Source organism: Gastrolobium bilobum, unplaced genomic scaffold (genome assembly GCF_033153095.1).
Source record: "Gastrolobium bilobum isolate Gb01-03AN ecotype WA unplaced genomic scaffold, APGP_CSIRO_Gbil_v1 utg7070, whole genome shotgun sequence".
NCBI classification, from domain to species: Eukaryota; Viridiplantae; Streptophyta; class Magnoliopsida; order Fabales; family Fabaceae; genus Gastrolobium; species Gastrolobium bilobum.
The window spans coordinates 129,115-154,068 of NW_026898279.1; the positions used below are offsets into that span (position 1 = coordinate 129,115).

General features: G+C 35.6%; 1 protein-coding gene across 1 annotated transcript; it reads left to right on the forward strand.

Moving 5' to 3' along the window:
- Window positions 1-1,985: 1,985 nt before the first annotated feature.
- Window positions 1,986-5,652, forward strand: LOC133314420 (pentatricopeptide repeat-containing protein At1g62930, chloroplastic-like). The gene is made up of 4 exons (XM_061515899.1): window positions 1,986-2,358; window positions 2,401-3,162; window positions 4,340-4,809; window positions 5,440-5,652. The coding sequence occupies exons 1-4, from the start codon at window positions 1,986-1,988 to the stop codon at window positions 5,494-5,496; spliced, it is 1,662 nt and encodes a 553-aa protein (XP_061371883.1). The 3' UTR covers window positions 5,497-5,652.
- The last annotated feature ends 19,302 nt before the right edge of the window (window positions 5,653-24,954 follow it).

Here is a 24,954-nt window from a genome sequence, read left to right on the forward strand (position 1 = left end):
AAGTATTGTTTCATATTTTGGGTATAACGTGAGTTATTCTTATCGGATTGATGTGATCTTGGTCTTTTTTTGGAAAGATAAAACAGAAATATACAACTTATATAAAGAACACAAGATCCAAATCCATCATTTTTTATATGAAAAATTGTCCGAAAGATAGAAACCAGATTATGCAGCAAATTTAAGTTTAAATGCATTCCAACTTGCTTCCAACCACTTTTTATGAAAGATCTTGAGTTGATAAATATGTTTTAAAATTATAAAACACGTCAAGGATCTTTTCAATGAGTTTCTCAAATTTCTTTCAAGTACATAAAACCATGGATGATGCATGTATGAAAATAAGTTTACTTTAAGAAAAGTTTTGAGCTCATTCAATGCATTCTACCATATACCATTGCATATTATATCTAAGTCCTATAAGTGTATTCTAATAAGAAATTTGATTTAGCTTCTTATGTTGATTCTTGGATCTTGATCCTCACTTGAAATTGATGCTTTGACTTGTTAGATATGATAATACTTGATATTTTGTTGGTTTTGATTTTTTTTTCATCATTGTTATGATAAATAGTAATAATACATTCTACTATATATGTTTAATAAATAGTGTGCCTAGAAACGAAGAAAAAAATTGTTTCTATTTTTTGTTTAATTTTCATTTATGGGTACGGATTCGTTATTTATTTATTTTTACAATTTTCCATTCTCACGTCTTAGATGTATGTTCCAATGGAAGTTAAATTAGCTTAATGATGATAAAATAAATATATTATCAATAATTCCAGTTTAGTGCAAAAATTAGGCTAATTCCAACGGTCCAATGACAGAACAATTCAAGATTGGTTTTATGCTTTTAATGGTTTTCTTTTGTAGACGGGTAATTAGAGTATGATTAGATCGTGAATCGGTTCTCAATTCAATTAGTTTGATAGGTCGATTTAATTTATTTATTTTTAAACTATGACTATGATATCCAATGTTTAATCTTCCTTTAAAACAAATAACATGGTATGAAAATCATGATCATAAAGTCAAATGATATAAGGATGTGTCACATTTAGATAAAAGTTTAATTTTGTTGTGACATTAACTTAATATTTGGACACATGATCATTGCATTATATTTTGATATATTATTATTAAACATTTGCTTCTTACTCAATTACTTAAAATTTACTAGAGTAAAGTCTTTTTTGTGTCCATAACAAAAAATACATCTTCACTTTCGTGTTTTATAAAAAAAAAAAATTTAATTTTTATTCCCTCTACAATTTTAGTTGTTAAAAAATATGTTCTTTTAAAAATTCAATAAAGATATAATTTAGTTCTTAAAAAAGCAATAATATGTGTATTTTTTTTTTTAAGTGACAAAAATGGAAATAGTATTTTTTATTTACTATAATGTTGAATTAAGTTTAATAATAATAAAGTCATACACTTTCGTAGTGTTTGGTTGAAGATTTATTTTGGGATTGATGGGAAAGTGTAAGTGGCTATTGGAAAATACACGTTTGATTCAAGTTTTTTAAAAAAATACTAGGTAAATAGGATAGATGGGAAAATGACTTTTGTGTTGATTTTTGGATGAAATTCACTGTTATAGAATACGACTTGAGATGTGGTATTTTAAGATAACTGGGGAAGTGAAAAAACAAGTGCGAAGTTTCTCCCGAACATAGATTTTGCAAATTTAAATAAATTTCACTAGTAATATTTCACTCAATTAAACAACTTTTTTTACATTTTTTTACTAAACTCAATTTCTAATCATTTTTCTAATAATTAGAAAATTGCTAGTATTCAAAAAAATTGTGCTCAAGCAAACGGTCGCCTATGATACATTAGTATTCGTCTTGTTGCCCTAAACAATTCATCCGTTTCTACATAGGAGTTTCTCAACTTAGGGTAAGGATCCAGAGAATAGGAACCCGCCTGTGAAAGGATTGTAAAGAGAACACTTAACATTAACACGAGACGCCACAATGCTGAATACAACAAGAACGAGGTATGCTCTTTCCAAATTCCACTGCTTCTCTTTGAGATTCTCTTACTCTCCCTCTGCTTCTGTGTCTTTGAGGTTATATTCTCTTCATTCTCATAACATTGATGATGCTGTCTCCTCTTTCATGTCCGCTCTCGCTAAGCCTCATCCTCCGTCCATTATTGAATTTAATAAGATTTTGGGATCTATTGTTAAGATGAAAGCATACCCTACTGCTTTTTCACTCTTTGCCCTTATGGAGTCTAAGGGTATCACTCCTTGCATTTTTAGTTTGAACATCTTGATCAATTGTTATTGCCATTCGGGTCAAATGGATTTTGCTTTTTCTGTATTGGGTAAGATTATCAAGATGGGTTATGAATTGGATACCATAACTTTGAATACCCTCATGAAAGGACTCTGTATTAATAGGAAGATTAGGGAAGCTCTGGAATTTCATGACAGGGTAAGAGCATTTGGATTTCTTCTTGATGAGGTTAGTTATGGGACATTGATAAATGGGTTATGTAAAATGGGAGAAGTAAGAGCTGCCGTTGAGTTGCTGCAAAAGCTGGAGAGGCAACCGGTTAGGCCTGATTTAGTCATGTACAATACGATCATTGACGGGTTATGCAAAGATGGACTTGTAACTGAGGCTAACAATTTATTTTCTAAGGCGACTGCCCAAGGAATTTCTCCTGATGTAGTCACGTACAATTCTCTAATTCACGGTTTTTGCTGTGTCGGTCAATCAAAAGAAGCAACTCGATTACTGAATGAAATGGTTCAACAAAACATTAACCCAGACGTATATACACTTAGCATTCTGATTGATGCATTATGTAAAGAAGGAAGAATGATAGAAGCCCAAAGGATATTTGATATGATGTTGGAAAGAGGTCCTAAGCCTAATGTTGTCACCCACAATGCTTTGATGGATGGATACTTTTTAATCGATGAACTGAATGCGGCAAGAAAGCTATTTGATGATATGGACAAAATCGGTTTGACACCAGATGTTTGGAGTTATAGCATTATGATTGATGGGTATTGCAAAAATAAAAGGGTAGATGATGCTGTTACTCTCTTTAAAGAAATGCGTCACAAAAATTTAGTTCCAGATACAGTAACATATAATTCTGTTATTGATGGCTTGTGCAAATCGGGGAGAATAACATGTGTGCAAGATATTGTAAATGATATGCATCAAAATGGTCAAGCCCTTGATTTAATTACTTACAGAATCTTGTTAGATGCTCTATGCAAAGCCCAACACCTTGATGAGGCAATTGAATTATTTCAGCAAATTGTTAACAAAGGAATACGTCCAAATTTGTATGCAAACAATATTCTTCTGAATGGTTTGTGCAAAGGTGGGAGACTAAAGACTGCTGAAGAGTTTTTTCATCATCTTTTGAACCATGGTTGCCGTATAGATGTTTGGACTTATAATATTATGATCACTGGGTTCTGTAAACACGGCTTCCTTGATGAAGCAACAGCTTTATTTTCAAAAATGAAAGTCAATGATTGCCTGCCTAATGTTGTAACTTGCGAAACAATTATTCGTGCTCTTCTAAATACAAATGAGAAAGAAAAGGCAGAGAAGCTTCTTCGTGAAATGATAAATGAAGGCCTGCTAAAGGTAGAGAACATGGTGAGATTAACAACTTCCATTTAACTCCCACTTTTTTTTATTTATTTGCCCGTTGTGCTTGAAGTTATTGGATTAACAATAATGTTGTGGTGCTCACGTGATAATACTCTTTGTCAGTTTAATTAACTGTTGCAGTGTTCTGAAGTCATTTATTGTCATGTAGTGTTTCAGTTCAAATGTATTGATAGTGTCCTAAATATTGAGTTCTGACTTGTATCAGGTTTAATATATCAATAAAAAGCCAAAGCCAAGTGTGACATGGCCGTTCAATGTTCCCTTATCTCTAAACCTTAACTCATTTTACCATGAGTGATGCAAACCAAAAAAACAAACATGTTCATTTACTTTTCCCTATATACTTTTGATGGTTTTCCTACTGCTATGATAATTTTAGCAGCACTGTCAAATTTAACTTCCTAAGATTTTGGATTTTTTTTCTTCATTATATTACTTCTGTATTAAAAAAAAAAAAAAAAAAAAAAAACTGTTCAAATGTACTGAGAGTTCTATAGAAGGTTTGGATTTTAATTATAAAAGTAACTGATATCTTATTGGTTAGCTCTACTCTGAATATATTTTTTTCCTCCTCTTCTATTCAGGATTCAATGTCTACTATTCCCTGGGAGGTGGAACATATTCTTGGAAAGGAACTGTGATCTTATTGAAGACTAAATAGTATCAAATAACATGTGTGCAAGATATTTTAGATGAGATGCATCAAAATGGTCAAGCCCTTAATTTAATTACTTACTCTATCTTGTTAGATGCTCTATGCAAAGCCCAACACCTTGATGAGGCAATTGCATTATTTAAGCAAATTATTAACAAAGGAATACGTCCAAATATGCATGCGTACAATATTCTTCTGAATGGTTTGTGCAAAGGTGGAAGACTAAAGACTGCAGAAGATATTTTTCAGCATCTTTTGATCCATGGCTATCGTCTAAATGTTTGGACTTATAATATTATGATCAATGGGTTCGGTAAACATGCCTTGTTTGATGAAGCAACAGCTTTACTTTCGAAAATGAAAGGCAATGGTTGCCTGCCTGATGCTGTAACTTATGAAACAATTATTTGTGCTCTTTTAAATAAAAATGAGACAGAAAAGGCAGAGAAGCTTCTCCATGAAATGATCAGTATAGGCCTACTAAAGAGAGAGAACAAGGTGGGATTAACAACTTCCATTTAACTCTAACTTTTATTTTTTTTATTTTTTTTTATTTTTTTTATTTGCCTGTTGTGCTTGAAGTTATTGGATTAACAATAATGTTGTGGTGCTCACGTGATAATACTCTTAGTCAGTTTAATTAACTGTTGCAGTGTTCTGAAGTCATTTATTGTCAGGTAGTGTTTCAGTTCAAATGTATTGATAGTGTCCTAAATATTGAGTTCTGACTTGTATCAGGTTTAATATATCAATAAAAAGCCAAAGCCAAGTGTGACATGACCGTTCAATGTTCCCTTATCTCTAATCCTTAACTCATTTTACCGTGACTGATGCAAACCAAAAAAACAAACATGTTCATTTACTTTTCCCTATATACTTTTGATGGTTTTCCTACTGCTATGATATTTTTAGCAGAGACATACTTTATTTGCACTGTCAAATTTAACTTCCTAAGATTTTGGATTTTTTTTTTTTTTTCATTATATTAATTCTGTATTAAAAAAAAAAAACTGTTCAAATGTACTGAGAGTTCTATAGAAGGTTTGGATTTTAATTTTAAAAGTAACTGATATCTCTCATTGGTTAGCTCTACTCTGAATATATTTTTTTTCATCGTATTCTATTCAGGATTCAATGTCTACTATTCCCTGGGAGGTGGAACATATTCTTGGAAGGGAACTGTGATCTTCTTGAAGACTAAATAGTATCAAATAATATGTACATTCTCAGTCTCCTTACCAATGGTGTTTCTTGTCTCTTGATATTCTCTATGAGCTGAGCGCAGGTCTGTGGAAGTTAGCTGTGAACTAAGACAATTGTTTCAAAGTGGATATTTATTTCCCCTCTTAACATATTAAGGATTGTAGAAGTATCATACATTTTCTTTCCTTAGCTGTCCCAAATGAGTGTACGCCTTTAGTATAAAGCAAATTAGTAGTCTGCACTACGGAAATGTTATTACAGGTCACATGTAGCCCTGTTTTTGTTTGTGGTATCTCCTCATATTATCCAAAGGTGCATGTGCTCTGCTCTTGGAAGACGATGAATTTGAAAGTGTATGATGGCTATTATTGGTAAGCATGTCCTCTGTTTGCATTTTTCCATGTCTTCTTTGTTGGGATTTTACAGGCTTGCCTTTATACTCACAGGGTTAGTCACATTTCATTGGTATCTTTTCTGATGTGAAATATCAGGAAGATTCGTTCAATTTTTGGCTTTGCATTGTTACTTAGCTCCTTTCAACCCTAGAACATGATTGCCCTGATTTTCTTGAGCTTTTGCATTATACAAAATGCAATCTTTTTTTTTGGGGGGAAAACTTGTTGATTGGGATAATAACATATGACTGAACACGTGGAGCTTCTATTGATGGTACTGATTCTGCTTTTTTGAATTTCAGGTACAATTTTATGCGCTGTGTATGAATGACTCTTTTGGTGAATACGTACTACTTTTTATATTGGCTTTATTTTGCATTTTATTTATTTCTTCTGAATTGCTTTTGGCCATAAGATTTGGGATCTCTACCTCGTTCTAATTTGTACATCTTCTTCTGCTCGATCTTCTAGTTTGGATACTCCTTAATTTTGTGCTCTTATTTTCCCCATTTGAAGCATCTATCATTAGATAAGGAAGAGTTGGGTTTATTTCTCATGAACTTCTCCTCTTATGGAAGACTACTCAGAATTCTTGTAACTCGGGGTGTGCAAAATAACTAAAAAATCGAATCGAATCGAATCATGAACCATGAACTGAACTACACTTCAAATAACCAGTTCATGAACCGAACCGGTTTTTAAAGAACCAATTCATGAACCGAACCGTTTCCGAACATATTGAACCATTTCCGAACATATCGAACCATTTTCGAACCGAACCAAATTGATTTTTATAACTTTATTTTTAGATTTTTTAATTTTTTCTTTCTTTTCAAAATAGGGTCGACCTGAACCATTTTTGAACTGAACCAAACCGTTTCCAACCGAACTGAACCAGTTTTGAACTGAACCGAACCATTTAAACCAATTCGGTTCGGTTTTTCAAAAAATTTGATTCGGTTCGAACCATGCACATCCCTACTCATAACTCACACTTCGATTTTTGTTTCCCTATTGAGGGCAGTTAACTCATTCATAATATGTGTAATCATATCCCTAATGGACTGTTTAAGTTTCATCATTCATTTCATATCGAGCATTTGAAAAGTGGCAACAACAATAAGGAAACACAAGTTTGTCTCTATCGAACCTCTTATCCTACACTTTCGCTTTATCTCCTTTTTCAGAAATATAAAAACAAATCAATAATGGATTCATTTTCCTCCTTTTCATTACCCTCATGTGCTGTTTGGTTGAGGAGTTCCTATAATTTTTCCATGCAAATGAACTTGGGCATCCACTTTGTCTCTGTTTGGTAGACGGATTTGGCAACGATGCCCATCTATTCCATTTGCATGGCATTTCCCATTTGGTCGATGAAAGCAGGGACTTGGCACTGTTCAGAAAGAGAACTCGGACGTGATTTTTGGTGGAAAGCCGTCTAAATTGCAAAAGGCAATTTTAAATCAACCGAAAATACCCTCTGATATTATCTCGGTTTGGAGATGGATCGGTTGGCTGAGGTGGGGGTATGGCTGGTTTGTCTGGCTAGGAGAAGAGGAGGGGCGGTGATGGGCTGTTGAAGATGAAGATAGGATGGGGGGCTGAACGGTGGTGGCTGGATGGAGATGGTGGTCGGCGGTGTGGTTGTGGGTTCACAAAAAAAAATAAAGTAAAGGCTGTTAGTGGTGGGTTGATGGAAGGAGGACGATGAGGTGGGGTAGTGGTTTGGGTGCAGCGGTCATGGTGGAACGATGGGCTTTGGAGGGACGATGAGGTGGTGAAGAGAAGGAGGATGACGGTAGTGTGTGGTGAAGGCTGAGGGTTTCAAAATTAAATAAAAATAAAAATAAAAAATAAAAAATAAAAAATAAAAAAATAAAATAAAAAGGGCAATGTTTAAAAGGATAGTTTCGTAAATTCAGAATAGTTACCCATCATTATTTTATATTCAACCAAACACACTCTTTACAAATTTCACTTAATTTTTTTGGTAAAATTTTACTCAACCAAACAACTTTTTTTACATTTTCTTACCAAACTCAGTTTCCAACCATTTCACTAGTATTCAAAAAAATTTCTCCTCAACCAAACGTTGTCCTGATGCAGAGGTGTATATTATGTATTCATTAATGGATGATAGACAAATCCATAGAAAGCATTCTTGATAATATTTAAAACATTACAATGATTTTCTCAAGTCAAGAATATGCATTCGAATTGTGTGAAAGTCATTAGAATAAAAAACAGGTTGAAATATGCTCCATAATTTGCTTCAATAAAAAAGTATTTGAATGTTTTACTGTAGCAAAAGATTTTTCATTACTTTTTCAAAAGTATTTGAATATCTTTTTCTCATAAAGAATGCATTCGTGAAATGTATTCCAATACTTACTAGCCCGTAAGTTTCTAACAATGGGTAACCATTATTGTTTTGTTTGATATTTTTTTTATTACAGAAGATAAAATTAGCTTAAGATCTTCAAAATTATGTCGTTTTGAAAGTTAGGGGAATTAATGAAGAATGTTTCAATAATTTTGTTTATTTTTTTGTTGTATGAATTTTACGAAAATACTCTTCATTAATTCCTTAAAGCCCTCAAAACAATGTAGTTTTAAATGTTACATGCGATAATTTTATCTCCAATAACAAGATAAACAATAAAGAATTTATGTATATTCATTTATTATGTCACTAACCTCTCTTGATCAATGTTCCATTGATTAGTAAATGTTTATTTCATCACACTTATATTTTTCTTATTTTATTAAGTCAATTATCTCCCTATCAAATTAATGAATATAAAATTTTCAAAAAATATAAATAATAATGAATATAAGTTTAATTTTGATGCAATACCATCAAGCACTAGTAGATGATTGTTGTAGCTTCATATGTGGTCTCGAGTTCGAAGCTTGATATACATCTCGGTTAAAAAATTGGTAGGGATAGCTTTTTAATTTTATTTTTATGCAATATAATACATTTTACACCAAATCTTAACTGTTGATTTTTGTATACTTAACAATTATGATTTATTGAAAATTAATAATTAATTAATGTTGTCCAATAAATCACAATCGTCACATATATGAAAATTAACAGTTAAGATTAGATATAAGACTTATTATTTTTACACAGTTGTAAGTTGATCCTATCTCTTATACACATTTTCATTTTGGTCATATTTTCATTTTCTAAAAAAAAAAAAACTTACTTCCCCCTTAATTGTTGTGTAAGTTTTAAAAATACATAAATCAATAAAATTAAAGAATTCCTTTTGTCATTTTAAAGGACACATCATTGTGAAATGACTGTGTTTTAATATATATTTGATTATTTTTTATATTTTTTCTTTACCATAAAATTAAAAGAACATGTAAAAAATTAAAAAATATGCATAAAAAAATAATTTAACTTTTAAATGGGAAGAGCATAACTAAATGATGTAGCTTAGTTGGCACTAGAGAATTGAGTAGATGGGTGAGAGCATGTTCGATCCTCTCATCCGCAACACGTTTTTGGTAGGTTTAAAGTCTTGATCTCAGAACTTGTCCCATATCGAATTAGACTGTTGAGATATATAAAATCATTAATGTAGCCTCATCCAACTCACGCAAGAGCCCTTTGGGACTAGAAGCGTGGATATTGCACAGGCTCAATTTTTTGTTTACCTTCTGTGCTTTTTTTATTTTAATTTCAGTGTTCGGTGATGGCCTTTTTAATGATTTATATTATATTCTCTAACATAGACACAAAACTATGAATCGATTGAAATATCTCAAAATAAAAAATGGAAAGAACATTTAAAATGGGAAATACTTTTCACAAAATTAAGTTGTTGTGTAAGTTCAAGTAATCAACGATATGCCAACTTATGGCATGTTTGATACATAGTATAGGATAAGGCCTAATAGTATAAGGCCTGATAGTATAAGGCCTGATAGTATAAGACCTGATAGTATAAGGCCTGATTGTGTAAGGCCTGATTAAATTTTAATACTATCCAGCGTTTGACATGATATTGTATAAGATAATATATTATCTAAGATTGTGATAAAAAAAAATATATATATATATTATCTAAGATAATATCATCCATTGTTTGGTAATACACTGTATAATACTAAATAGGTTAAAAATAAATATTTTTGTCAAAAATACTTTTTAATTATGAATTTACATAATTCTTCCAAATATATCAGATGAAATTATTTTTTATAGAAATATGTTGATGAGTGTGTCCAAAAAATATATTTTTTATAAAAATAAAAATATCCAATATTTAAAAAAATTATATATTAAAAAATTAATATTAAAATAATATATTAATTCTTGAGAACCAGAAAACCAGAAAACAAACATGCTCTTTTACTTTTCCCTATATACTTCTGATGGTTTTCCTACTTCTATGATAATTTTAGCAGAGACATACTTTATTTGCACTGTCAAATCTTATTCCTTAAGATTTTTGGAATTTGTTTTCATTATATTACTTCTGTAAAAATAGAAGAAATAACTGTTCAAATGGACTGAGAGTTCTATAAAAGGTTTGGATTTTAATTTTAATGTAATAGCATATCCTTTGTAATATCTCTAATTGGTTAGCTCTACTTTGAATAGATTTTTTTTTCTCGTCTTCCATTCAGGATGCAGTGTCTCCTTTTCGCTGGGAGGTGGAACAGATTCTTGGAAAGGAACTATGCTCATCTTGAAGACTAAATAGTATCACACAATAGGCACATTCTCAGTCTTTCTATCTCCTTACGAATGGTGTTACTTGTCTCTTAATATTCTCAATGAGCTGAGCACAGGTCTGTTGTTGAAGCTGGCAGTGAACTTAGACTATAATTCCAAGAAAATCTTGCCTATGAATATAATAGGATATCTTTTTTAGGGAAAATTTGTTCATTGGCTGATAACATATGAATAAACACGTGGAGCTTCAATTGATGTTTTTGATTTTGTTATTTTAATCTCATGTTCAACTTTATGTGCAGTGTATGAATGACTCTTTCGGTGTATATGCACTACTTTTTTTTTTATTTTTTTTTTATTGATATTATTTTGCATTTTATTTATCTCTTCTGAATTACTTGAAGACCTGCTCCAAACTGAGACATGGTGGTATATTAACATTGCAGGAGATAATGATTTGCTTACTTAAGACATGAAGTTCACGATACCCTGTGTATAATATTGCGAGGCTTTGATGTGAAAGATGTTTTTCCATTCTTTCCCATTTGGAAGCAAGTTTCACAATTTTAGAGTATAAATTTTTAGAATTTAAAAATTTGACCGAGTAGAGGTACCTTAATAAAGCTATACAACTGTAAAGAACCATTTCATTATTAATGGTTTTCATATTATTTTTTTATTATGTCTCCTCACATAGGAGTTTATTGGATTTGAAAGGTCAATGATGTATCATGCCTTGTCAATTGTGCTAAGAAACTTTAATCTTTAATTATTTATTTAATAGAATAAGGGCAATAAAGATCAAATTTATGACCACTTGGTCACAAGTTCTGATATTGTATAAAGAATTATTTTAACCCAAAAACTTAAACTATTAAGTAAAGATTAAATTAATGATTTTTATATGATTTCTCTAACAAGAACCTTGTCTTTAAATTTAAATTTTGAAGAGTTTTTGTTTAGGATGATTTGTTAATTTCATAATAGCAAAATCAGAGTTTTCAATTCTAGTTAACTAGTCCTATTTGATAGATGGTTGGGTCTTTTAAGTATATTGACAAGGGTTCGATCTCTAACTGTGTATGAAAAATATTTTGTTGGTAGAGGCAAAATCTACTTCAGTGATCTTTACACCTTAAAAAAATTAGTTTGCAACTAACGGACGAAAAATACCTTAAGAAACTCAAAAACTTTTGTCCCATTTGAACCAGCCCCCTATGAAATATTTTGGCTGAACTCGATGGAACAATGACCAATTTTCCACTGTTCATCATAAAATTTACCAGAATGCCACGCGCACAGTAAAAATTCCCAAACTGCCACGCAGGCTAATTCGCTACACAGTGTAGCGAATTAGGCCTGATGATGTGTCACGTCCTCACTGGTCCACGTATTTCGCTACATAGTGTAGCGAAATACGTGGTCAAAAGGTCGCCGGGTCAGTCACCTTTTGGACACGTGTCACACCCCTGTTGGACACATAATTCGCTACCATGTATAGCGAATTATGCAGCAGAAGGGTCAGTTCATGTCAACTCAAAGTCAGGCCACGTGTCACTTCCCTACATAATTCGATGTACTAGGTAGCGAATTATGTGGTTATTTTTGGCATGACTGGTAGCGAAATATGTAATATCTGCCAAGTGTCATCTCCCCACTAATTCGCTAGGGGGTACAGCGAAATTATGATACTTAATTTGCTACCCCCTTAGCGAATTATGAGCTATAAATTACTCCATTTCGGGTATGAACTACCAGTGCCATATTTTTCCTTTTATGTTAAGGTTTACTACTTTTGTGTTGTTGTTGAATCTTAGTTTTTTTTCTATTTTTGTAGGATGAGTGAGGGTAGGAATGATTTAATAGCAACTGTTTATTATAATGGAAGAAAATACTTTGGTCCAAACAGGCAAGTGTTTGAAGGTGATGCAAAAATGTTTCGCATGAGCCCAAGATGCAATCTTCACGAGCTGAAGAAGTTAATATACAAGAAGTTAAGATTAGAACGTGGTCAAACTCTTGCTCGGTTGACCGCTAGATGTGCCTCGGGTAACCCGGTGCAATGGGTTGGTGTGGAAATTGTCGACGATGAAGATGTAACGTTAGTAGTAGATGCAAGAACTTCTGAACACGGCGAGTCAAGATTTATTGAATTGTATGCAGAAGTCAACTACGGTGGACAATCCAGCAGTCAACCGAGCAATCCATGCACTGACATCATCGACATAAACATGGTGCCCGAGGTTAATCTGGAAGTTGAGGTCGCGTCCCCAACGCTCGCACCACTGCTATTGCTGATTAAATGGAGACCCATCAAACCTCCAGACAAATCCCTACCAGCCTGTGGATTTACGCCTAAGTAGTCATTGACTAACTGATTAAATGGATGTCGTCCGTGGCGCCCGGACACAACCTCACCATCAGTGGGCAATCCTAGTAGATGATGCACATCCTCCAGGGTAATGGTGACCTCGCCCATCCTCATATGAAATGTCTGTGTCTCTAGGCGCCATCGCTCGACAAGCGCAGAAACAAGTGAATGGTCTATCTGAAATCATAAAAAATATGTGGTCAATCAGCAATAAATATATTATTATCACAATGCCATATGTCAAAGTCAGGAGATAGTGATAAAATAAAAAACTACTAACCTCATGATTGCACAGGCGCGCAACATGGTAGAAGCCAGCCTGCCTCAGCCATGGCTCAATCTCTTCAGGAATGGCACGGTGATCATGTGTCGCAGCATGTCGCACATTAATCACACGATCTGGGACATTCGGATCCTCATAGGTGTTCCACACATGTGTGGATATATGTTTCTCCTGTAAAATTAGGAGAGTCTTGTCTGAAGGCCCAGGGTCAATCACGCTGCGTGGAGACCCAGGACGAGGTGCCTCATCATGCTCCATATCTAAATAAATTAATCCTAAACAATTAAATTAATATTCATCAACCAAAGATTCATGAATATTTGGCTAAATAAATAAAATTAATAAAAGCACAATTCAAAGGTTTTTCTCCATTTAAGTTACTGCTTTAACTAAATTAAAATAAATTGATAACCTATCGTGTCTAAGATCAACAGTAACTAACAATGAAATAAGTATTAAAACATAAATAATAAATTAAATTATTAAACCTACGATTTTATAACTTAATAGATTCACATAATTTCCAACCTAAGGTTTCAAAATTTTAAGAATTAAACAATATTCTAAATTTTTAACCTTTACAAATTAATAAAAAAATTTAATTATGTAGACCTAACCATTCATTTATGCATAAAATAAATTAACACATTTATTAACCTAATGGCTCAAATACCAACATTAAATAATATTCACAAAATATTACAGCATAAATAAAAAAATTTATTTACATTAGCCTAAGCATTATAGCATGGAATTCCTTAACACATTTTACTAGCCTAAGGTTTCAAAAACCAAAATTAAATAACATTACACATGTATTAAAGCTTAAATAATAAATTAAATAAATTACACCTAATCATTTATGCATGATTTAAAATTATCACATTTACTAGTCTAAGGTTGGAAATATCAACATTAAATAATATATCACATTCACTAACCTAAAGTTTCAAGTATCAACACTAAATACTACAACATATTTACTAACCTAAAGTTTCAAGCCTAAACACTAAATAATATAACATATTTACTAACCTAAAGTTTCAAGCCTAAACACTAAATAATATAACATATTTATAAAAAAAACATAATTAATGAAATAAACATATTATAAAAGCAATAAAACAAATTACTAACCTTGTAGAGAGAGAATGCACTTAGAGAGAGAGAGGGAGAGAGGGAGAGGATGAGAGGAAATGGTGGGGGGAGGGGGTGGGGACGGAAGGGTTTATATAGGAAAAAATTTATACCTAATTCGCTACCCAAGGCAGCGAATTAGTGCCATGCTGCCACGTGTCTGACATGCGCAGGGCAGCAGGTGACCGTTGCCACGTATTTCGCTACACAGAGTAGCGAAATACGGGTGGCTTGACACGTGTCCAAAAGGTGACTGACCGGGCTGACCTTTTGACCACGTATTTCGCTACACTGTGTAGCGAAATACGTGGACCAGTGAGGACGTGACACATCATCAGGCCTAATTCGCTACACTGTGTAGCGAATTAGCCTGCGTGGCAGTTTGGGAATTTTTACTGTGCGCGTGGCATTCTGGTAAATTTTATGATGAACAGTGGCAGTTTGGTCACTGTTCCGAACTCGATAGTGTTAATTTTGTTAAGCTAATATAGCTTTTTGCAGTTTTTAAAACAAATCAACATGGTCCATTAGTCCTCTTATTATTATTATTATTATTATTATTATTATTTGCATTTTAACTTCATAACCAACTGTAAGAGAAAACCAAGCTCGTTACCGATGGTGAATCTTCTCACAGCTGGAGATGTGGCTTGTGCCGCACAAATCAAGTCCTGGTTGTAGTCAGAGGTCTTGCCCGTACCCGGAGGCTAGAGCTGGTGCCTTGCACATAATGTGTTGTGAAGTTTGAACTGTTTTTTTTTTTAATCATATTTTTAACCCAAACAAATGTATTTTTTAAATCAAATATAGGTTGAACGTGAAGTTACTTAGATCCACTTACGAGGATCACATATAAGTGAAAATCATATTGTGAATGCGCACAAATAACACAAACATGTGTTCTCAAACCGTCTTAATTAGCTAATTAATCATCGGGAAAAAAGATTTTGACACCTTCTTTAGATTAATAAGACCTAGTTCCAATCTTAGTTTCTCAAATTTGTCTCTTTATAGTTTTAGTGGAAAAATCAGCAATTCGGTGTTCAGTTTGGAAGAAATTAAATTTGATCAAATTAGTTTCTATACAATCACTAAGAAAATGACACCTATTATGCATATGCTTAGTCCTAAAATGCAACACAAGGTCCTTTTTTTTTTATGGTAAAAAAGGTGGGTCAAGCCCATAGGATTAAATTGAAAGCTGGAGCATGTTAAAAGTTACATGTTCCATCAGCAAAAACTTACAAAGATCACACCAAAAAGGAAAAATACTGGTAGGAGGAGAGGAATATGTCTCCAACTCTCCACTCCTACACAAAAAGCCTAAGGAAGCAAGCCCATCAGCACAAGCATTGAGTTCTCTAGGTACAAACTCGAGCTGAATGTGCTCAAAAAACAGTAAAGAATTCCTAATCTTCCTGACAAGCAGGGAACAGTCATCCGGATCATTAGGCCTTCCAACACAAAATAAGGCTTCCTTACTATCACTTCCAAGCCAAGCCTTTTTAATATTTAATTTTCTAGCCAGCATTAAACCTTGCCATATGCCCCAGAGTTCAGTTTCGAGACTTGAGCAATCACCAATCTTTAGAGAAAAACCACTAATCCAATCACCTTTCCAGTTACAAATCAAACCTCCACACGATCCCAGCTTGGATTTCAAGTTAACAGCACCATCAACAAGAATCTTCAGGACTTCTTTCTGCTTCTGATTCCGAAGCCCACACAGTAGGTTGGGGTCAGCAATCTCCTGGGAAAGAGGGTCTACAGCACAATCTAGTTTCATATCATTCAAGTAGAGGAGGATCCTATGCATCGGATCACTAGGCTAAGAGAATGCCTCATCATGAACAACTAGATTTCTCCAGTGCCAAAGCATCCAACAGGTAACAAAAAAGACTTCTCTCCACGAGTGCCATAAGCTAGTTGAGAAGGTTTTGCAGATATTTACTCTAAACCAGTCAAAATCAACAGTTGACAGAAATTCATCAGGAACCATACCTGCAAAGCAATACTCCCACACTCTTCTAGCACGCGGGCAGTCCTTTAGAACATGCAATAAAGCCTCATGAGAACCGACACAAGTTGGGCATATTACCTCACCTCCATTCCAACTACTAGTGATACTTCTTACTGGTAGCTTATTGAGGCTAGCCAACCACATAAAAGCGGCAATCCTAAAGGGTCCTTTCCATTTCCAGATGAAGGACCAAACTTTATCTTGCTTCCAATTAGCATCAAGAAGTTGATGATAAGCATTTCGGACCATAGAGCAGCTAGGACTATTCCTAATCCAAACAATTCTGTCCTCAGGTCCATCTGTGCTAGGAGGTTGAATGCCTTGTAGCTTTTCTAGAATGAGAGCATCCAGATACTCCTTCAGATATTCCCACTGCCATTCCCCTGTTGACTCCTCTACCAGATCAATCACCTTCAGGTTTTGATCATCAGTACAAGGCTTATTGCAGGCAAGCTCATAAAGGGAGTCATGCCATCCATGCCAACAGCCTACCCAAAAAGAAGCCAAGTTACCATTACCTAACTCCCATTTAAGATGCTTATCTAGCTTAATTCTTGCTGTACAGATACTCTTCCATAAGGATGAGTTACCTCTTTTAACAATTAAGCCTCTCCTAGGATCCTGTTTTCTCCCATATTTCCCAAGAAGGACTCTACCCCATAGGCTATTTGGCTCATTAATCAACATCCAGACTCTCTTTTGCATGAAGGCCTCATTCTGAACTCTAAGATTAATAATGCCTAAGCCACCACAATCCTTTGGCTTGTAGAGCTGCTCCCATGCCACATAATGAGCTTTCCTCTTCCCATCTGAGTCTCCTTAGATAAAATCTCTTTGGAGCTTTTCAATATCCTGACAGATATGGACAGGAAGAGTATTATTTTGCATATGATATATTGGCATAGCTGAAATCACACTCTTTGCCAATGTAATCCTACCAGCCATATACAAGCATTTAGCCTTCCACCCCTGAAGCCGGTTCTGCACTCGATCTATAACATTAGAATAATGTTGTCTAGTGGTCCTCCCATGCCTCATCAAAGTTCTAAGGTACCTGCCAATCCCCTTAACAACTTGGAATCCACTAATTTCTGCCAGATCCCTCAGTTTCCTGAGGTGTGTTCTTAGAGAAGTAAAGACAAGACTTCTCCATACTCACACTCTGACCAGACATACAAGATAATTCCTCCAAGCAGCCTATAATGCATTCCATCTGGTTAAGAGTAGCTTCAGCAAATAAAATGATGTCATATGCGAACATGAGATGGGAGATCTGAGGCCCATTCCTACCAGCTTTGATTGGGAGCTAATGCTTCCTATCCACTTCATCCATAATTAGATGTGTCAGCTTCTCCATGCAAAGGACAAAAAGGTAAGGGGATAAGGGATCACCTTGCCTTAGCCCCCTTTGAGGGAGGAAGCCCTGAGTTCTAGCCCCATTCCAGAGCACTTCAATGTAGGGACTTGTGACGCAACCCATAACTGCAGCTATCAAATCATCAGGTAGCTTCAAATCTTCAAGCACAACCTTAACAAAATCCCACTTGAGCTTATCATAAGCCTTCTCCAGATCAATCTTGATAGAGAAATAGCTCTTCTTCCCTTGCATCCTATGCATAGAATGAACAAGCTCCTGGACAATGATGATATTATCCTGGATATTCCTCTTGGGAATGAAACTAACCTGGTTAGGAGAGACAAGATCACCAATAATTGGCTTAATCTTGTTAACCAGAATTTTACTTAACCCCTTGTACACTGTATTACAGAGAGCAATGGCACGAAATTTCTTCATAAGGCATGGCCTTTCCACTTTAGGGATCAGAGTAATGAGTGTCTGGTTGATCTCCTTAATCTGCTCTGGATTATTAAGGTACAATTTCATGCTACTGAAAACTTGTTCCTTGATCAGATCCCAATTTTTATGGAAGAATAGAGCAGGATAACCATCCGGACCAGGAGTCTTCAGAGAGGGCATCTGGAAAAAGGCTTTTTCAACATCCTCAAGGGTGATATCTATCGACAAAAGGCTTCTGCAATCCTCCCTGATATCAGGCCAAGAGAAATCAGTATGTATCCACACTGGAGCTAACATATCTTCCTTAAACAGATTGATAAAGAAATTCCTGGCTAGAGCAATAAGATCATCCTCTCCAGAAATCCAGCCCCCTCCATTATTTTGTAGCTTAATGATCTTATTTCTCTTTCTTTTGATCAAGGTGCAAGTGTGGTAGTACCTTGTATTTCTATCACCCCCTTTTATCCACTCACTCCTGGATTTCTGATACCAAATTTGTTCCTCTTGGGCTAAGATATCAGAAAGCTCCTTATTGAGATTAGCTTCCAATTCCTCCAAATGACAGCTATTATTCAAGCTCATCTGTCTTTGAATACCATCCAGTCTAGCAATGACCCTATTCTTCCTATAAAGAATGAAACCAAAGACATCTTTATTCCATTTTCTAACTGAAGGAGTAAAGGAAAGCAGACTGTCCAACAGCTTAGACTTGGAGTCCTAATTGGATTCAAGAAAGGGTCTGAACCTAGGATCATTTTGCCATACAGCCATGAACCTAAAGGGTCTATCTCTCCAACAAAGCTCCTCTTTTTCTAACTTCACCAACACAGGGCAGTGATCTGAAAAGATTCTAGGTAAATTAATCACCACAGCTTCCTCAAAACAAGATCCCCAAGCGTCATTAGCCACTGCTCTGTCAAGTCTCTTGAAAACTCTATCCAAATGAGGGAATTTAGGTCCCTTCCAAGTGAAACGATTGCCTCCCCCCCCCTCCCAAAATCTATAACCCTGCAAGCATTTAACACATTATTGAAGTTGTTACATTTATTAACATCAGCAGGAATACCTCCTTTCTTTTCAACAGATGAGGAAATTTCATTAAAGTCACCTGACAGCAGCCAAGGATCATTCATGGTTATGCCATTGTGCTTCAACTCCTCCCACAAAAATCTGTGTTTGTCTTCTTTAGGACTGGCATACACTGCTGTCCAGAAGAAGCCCTCTTTTTCAGGGAAGTCAACCCAGCAATGAATGAATTGATCATGTTTCCTTATGAGAGTAACACACACCTCAATCGGATCCCAAACAATCCACACACCTCTTGCATACCCATTGGCTTCAGAAATTATATAAGAAGAATACCCCAAACTTCGAATGATAGTCAAGGCTTTATTACTACTAACTCTAGGCTCCAGAATGGCAGCCACACCAACCCCATGCTTCTTCCTGAACCTCCTAAAGGTGCTCTTAAATTGCTTCTTACCAGCACCTCTACAGTTCCAGGTCATCACATTCATAAAAAAGATTGAGCTTGTTGCAAGATTCCAAAGCTCTTGCTGCTTTCATCTAGACTATCCTCAATAGCCTCCTGCATAACTGACACTCCTCCTCTATCACTAGGCTCAACCATGTTAATCATAGAACAATTCTGGTCTGTCCCAGAATGTTGATCCATCTCCATACCAACAAGAGGTACTGAAGCCTTCACACTTTCTTCCATCACTAAATCAGGTGGTTCAGGATCTTTCAAGTCACACTCAAAGAGCATACGGCCAACAAGCTGAATGTGCTCAACACTAGCCAAAGAGTCCTCAACAACTGTAGGCTCAACTAACTTCACCAAATCCCCCCATGGCTTTCCTTTGCAAATAACTAAGTTCTCTTGGGTTGATACCTGGACCAGAGAGTTATTGCCAACATTCAGAACAGGGACAGGAGGCTGCTGAAGCCCCTTCCCTTTAGCTATTACAGTCTTGCTCGAATTTCTTTTAGAAGGTTGTGCTCCTTGCTTCACACTAACATTTTTCTTAGGAGTACTTTGAGCCTTGGCACTGAAATTTATCACCCCCTCAGAAATCTGGGAGCTGTTTCCAATGATCAGGTTCTCCTTATTCACCAAAGGTTTGGGAATATTCACTCCAGTATCCTTATCAACAACCTTCTTTTGGAACCCACTCCCACTACTACCATCAGCCTTAACCCCCACTTTCTTCGTATTGGAGATGTCTTCCCCAAACATTCTAGAACCCTTAGGATCACCTTTAGAAGCAGCTGGTCCCCCTTTCTTCCTTCTCTGTACTACCATCCATTCCCCCACCCCCTGAACATCAGCCTTCTCTCCTGACTTCACAGGATTCTCACAGGTCTTATCTGTAGGAGTTTGTTTGGCAACCTCTGGACAGATTTCAGAATTATGCCCGTATCTCCCACACTTCAAACAAATAAGATACAAACCTTCATACTCAATTCTCTTCAAACTGCCATCTAAGACGTACATCCCTCTCAGAGGTTTAGCTAGATCAATCTCTATGCAAACTCTAGCAAACCTAGCCCTATCACCAGTTGAGGTAGTCCTATCAACTCTTAAGACTTTCCCAATAACAGATCCTAGATGGTTGAGAAAAGGAAACTCACAAACTCTTGTGGTATACCTGGAAGACGCACTCATGCTGCAACCTTGTGGATGTTGGCCTTCTCTGGATCAAAACAAGGCTCCCATCTTCTAGTTGCCAGATAGTGACCCAAGATCACCCAGGGTCCTCCCGAAATAGCCAAGTTTAAATCCTCCAGGCAGCTGAACCGAACAGAGAAATAACCATTCCCTAAATCAGCTACTGTAATGCTGCCTGCCTTGGCCCATAGCACTACCAATCTCCTTTTCATGAAGCCAACACCGATTCTCTTACCTAGCAACTTGACAATCAAGACATGCTTCCAACGCTGCCGCATACGAGCTCGAGCCTCACTACTACTCTTGATTTCCACCAGACTATCATCTCGAACCAGAGTTTGGAAACCCCATTCAGACACGGCTCCCTTGTTCGGATCAAGAGGATCCAGATCCAGATCTTCCTCCTCCATCAGCCAGGGTGATGCTTCGCCCGAAACACCATTTTCAACCCCTGTAACTTCAGCAAATGACCTCTGTTTCGCGAGAACTTTTTCCCCCGATTGGAACTCTTCCACCACCTCGCGCATGCGTCCCTCCGTCGGGATCTCATCACCATTCTTCGTGCGCTTTGTGTTCTTTTTTTGTCACGCTCAACGATTCAGACTGAATCTCCTTCAAATTTCCCATCGAACCAGCAAATTTCGCAGAAAACCCTACCAGAGAGCAAACTTTTCGCGCACGTAGCTATACGCGCCTATTTAACCCATTTCAAGCATTAGGCCTCCATTTTGCAACACAAGGTCCTTAGAAATGCTGATTGCACTATTATTATCACAAAATAAGAATATGCAATCACATTAACACCAAACTCTAGTAATGGTTGCTTTACCCACAATAATTATGCACAACAAAGTGTAGCTGCAATGTATTCAACTTCAGTGGTAGATAAGGCAGCTGATTTGTTCTTCTTTGAACCCTAAGAAATCAAGCAATGACCAACAATCTATTTCATACTTGAATTGGTTTTTTTATTAACAAGATCTACACTGCAAAATTTGCATCACTAAAAGTTACAAGATCAAAATAAGAACCTTTGGGTTACCGTAAGCATAAATTTCCTACAACTTTCAAGTATCTCAAAATTATTTTGACAGATTTTTGGTGAGATTCCTTAGGATTATTTTAATATATAGCACATAATCCTACACTAAATATAATATTAGGTCAGTTTGTAATCAAGTATAGTAAGGTGATGAGTCTACAAATTATTATCTATTAAGCGTTAATAGGAGCATGAAATTGATTTAAAAGTAATTAAAAGTCATGAGAATTATAATTAAAGTGTTATTTTATTCTCAGAAATATTCTAATAAAAATTATTATATTTTGCAGTAGTTTTCAGCCCTATAAAAAGATACATTGGAGAGCTCAAGTGGATTTGTTTTTCTAAATCATATAATTGATTGAAGATCTTATTGAAGATTCTCTTAAATAATTTTAAGGAGATTGTTTCCTTTAAATATAAAAGAGAAGATTTTAAAAATTCGATTAAAGATATGATTGGAGATTATAGTAAAGATTCCATTGCAGATATTATGGAAAATTAAAAGATATGGTTTCTTCTATAAAAAGAGGTCTAGCACATTCAAGAGAATAGAGCTTTTGAACAATTGAGAAGAGCGGTTTGAAGAATCAAGAGGAGGAATCCTGTTGCGGAGCATTGAAGCACTAAAGAGTCCAGACAACATCACATCAATGGAGTCTTGGGGAATTATTTTCTTTTCCATTGTTATTAATTTCAATATGCTAGGCTAGATTTTTTATGTAGTTAGGGGAAGATGAAACCCAATTGAATCTTTGTTCTATAAATTAAATTGTCTTCGAATTCTTCTCTTTCTATATTTGAATGAATTTATCTGTTTTTAATGCTTTCTATGAGTTTGCTCCTTATAGATTGATTTACGAAAATTGTATGACAATAGGGATGTTGGTGCATGAACCTTGATCTGATAAATTCATCATAATTCTTGTGATCTAGGGATAGACATAGGGCAATTGTGCAATCTTTGAATTCTTGATTTTAATGCATGTTTTCTTGATGAACAATCGGGGAACAAGGGTTCTTCCAAGATCACATAGATTTAGGGTAACAAGGAATTGAGCCATAATAACTTAGAAAGAATTGATTGACATTATATTAAGAGCAGATTCTTGACTGTTTAATTCATAGCATAAAGAAGAGATTGGAGGAAGTCGAAACCCTAACTATGCTTGTTCTTGATAATTAAACAACTCATCTTTTTAATTATTATTTTTTCTGAATTTACATGTTATTGATTGTTTTTAATTTCAATTCTCTTCATCTCAATTTTGGTTGTCGAACTAAATTGTTGTTAGCGAACTAGTGCTTGAAAACCAATCCTCGTGGGAACGATCTTGTACTCCGGTACACTATATTACTTAATGACCTGTGCACTTGTTAATGAAGACAGTGAGTGATATTAAATCACTAAGAGGTTTGAACTCATGTAAAGAGCATAAGAGAGTAATTATCAAACACAATGCAATTATGGAAATTAGAGTAGACTTACTTGATATTAGTATAATGAAATAGAAAGATGAATGTATGCAGAATAATGGGGAAAAAATCTGAGCCCACAGAATGTGTCTCCTTAAGACAATTTTCCCCCCTCACTGATGCCAAAGGTTGATGGACAAGTGTCTCCCAGGATAGAACGGATTTCGTCTGAGGAGTGGTGGCACCACCAGTCAACAGCCCAAACGAATACAACAAATTGCCAAAGGAAAGTACACCAGAAAACAAAAAGGAGGATGCAAATCGAAAAAAGGAAAAATTCAGGCAAAGTAACAGTGCAGAAAATCGGATTATTTTTCTGGGGGGAAGGGTCTATTTATAGATATTCACCGGTCACGATAAACTGCCGTCGGCGGTTAACCACCGTGACTCACGGCCGCGATCGGACACGACCAGTGACTTATTGAACCGAACCGAACCGATCTGAACGGACGGCGGCACGCGCGCGCGTATGTGTGGTGGACCTAAGCCCACCTAGCTCCTCCCCCTCCACAAAATGTGTAGTGACTCAAGGGCCAATTTAGGAGTGTGAGGTGAGAGCTTATAAACTCTCTCACCTCCTACTAGTTGTCCAATGTGGGACTTCTTAAACCCACACACCCCTTCAACTTCGTTTTTCTCTTTCTTCCTTAACTCACTTCTTATTCATAACCAATAGATTGTCTACACAATTTATATATAAATTCCAACAATCCCCCACATGGATAAGAAGTCAATTCATCGTGACTAGAATGCATAAGAATATAAATGCAAAGTATAATTTCCTCAACAAGAAACAACTGCATCGAGATAGGTAGAGTTACCTTTGAACCTTCTCTAGTGAAAACCTGTCGGATATACTCGGTCAATCGATGGTCTGGGCGACTTGAACCGTCAACCTTTAGTGTATACATAGACAATAGGAGTCACACAATTGCTTCTCTAGCATTGTTGGTCCTTTGTTGTGCCCGTTTTGGCCGTGGGACATTTTCCTGGTTCTGCAAGTGTTTTAGAGAATCAGCCTTGAAAAATTACGAAGTCATTCGGCTTCGTCACCGGCTTTATCTAAAACAATAAATTCTGCTTCCATGGTTGACCTTGCAATGCAAGTCTGTTTGGACGATTTCCAAGACACAACACTCCCACCAAGGGTGAACACATATCCGCTTGTGGTCTAGTATCGTTAGAGCCGGTGATCCAATTTGCATCACAATACCCTTCTATAACTGCGGGGTATTTCTCATAATGCAAAGCAAAATTTTGAGTATACTTGGCCATTAAATTTGAACTTTCTCCGGTCATATCGGTGTAGTGTTCCTCACATTTTGCAACAACTTCACCTGTCTCATTTCGTGTAGTAACTGCACAATCTCCTTTACTCACCACATTTAAGACCCGATAATTTTCAGCCTTTAAAAATATTTCCATCATGCTTATCCATGGAGTAGCTATAAAATCTTCCATTGAAAAAAGGAGGAGGCTTTTGAGTTGAATGCACTTCTTGAATTAATTTCTCTACTTCGTTCATTGCGTTGATCTATTTTCCAAGAG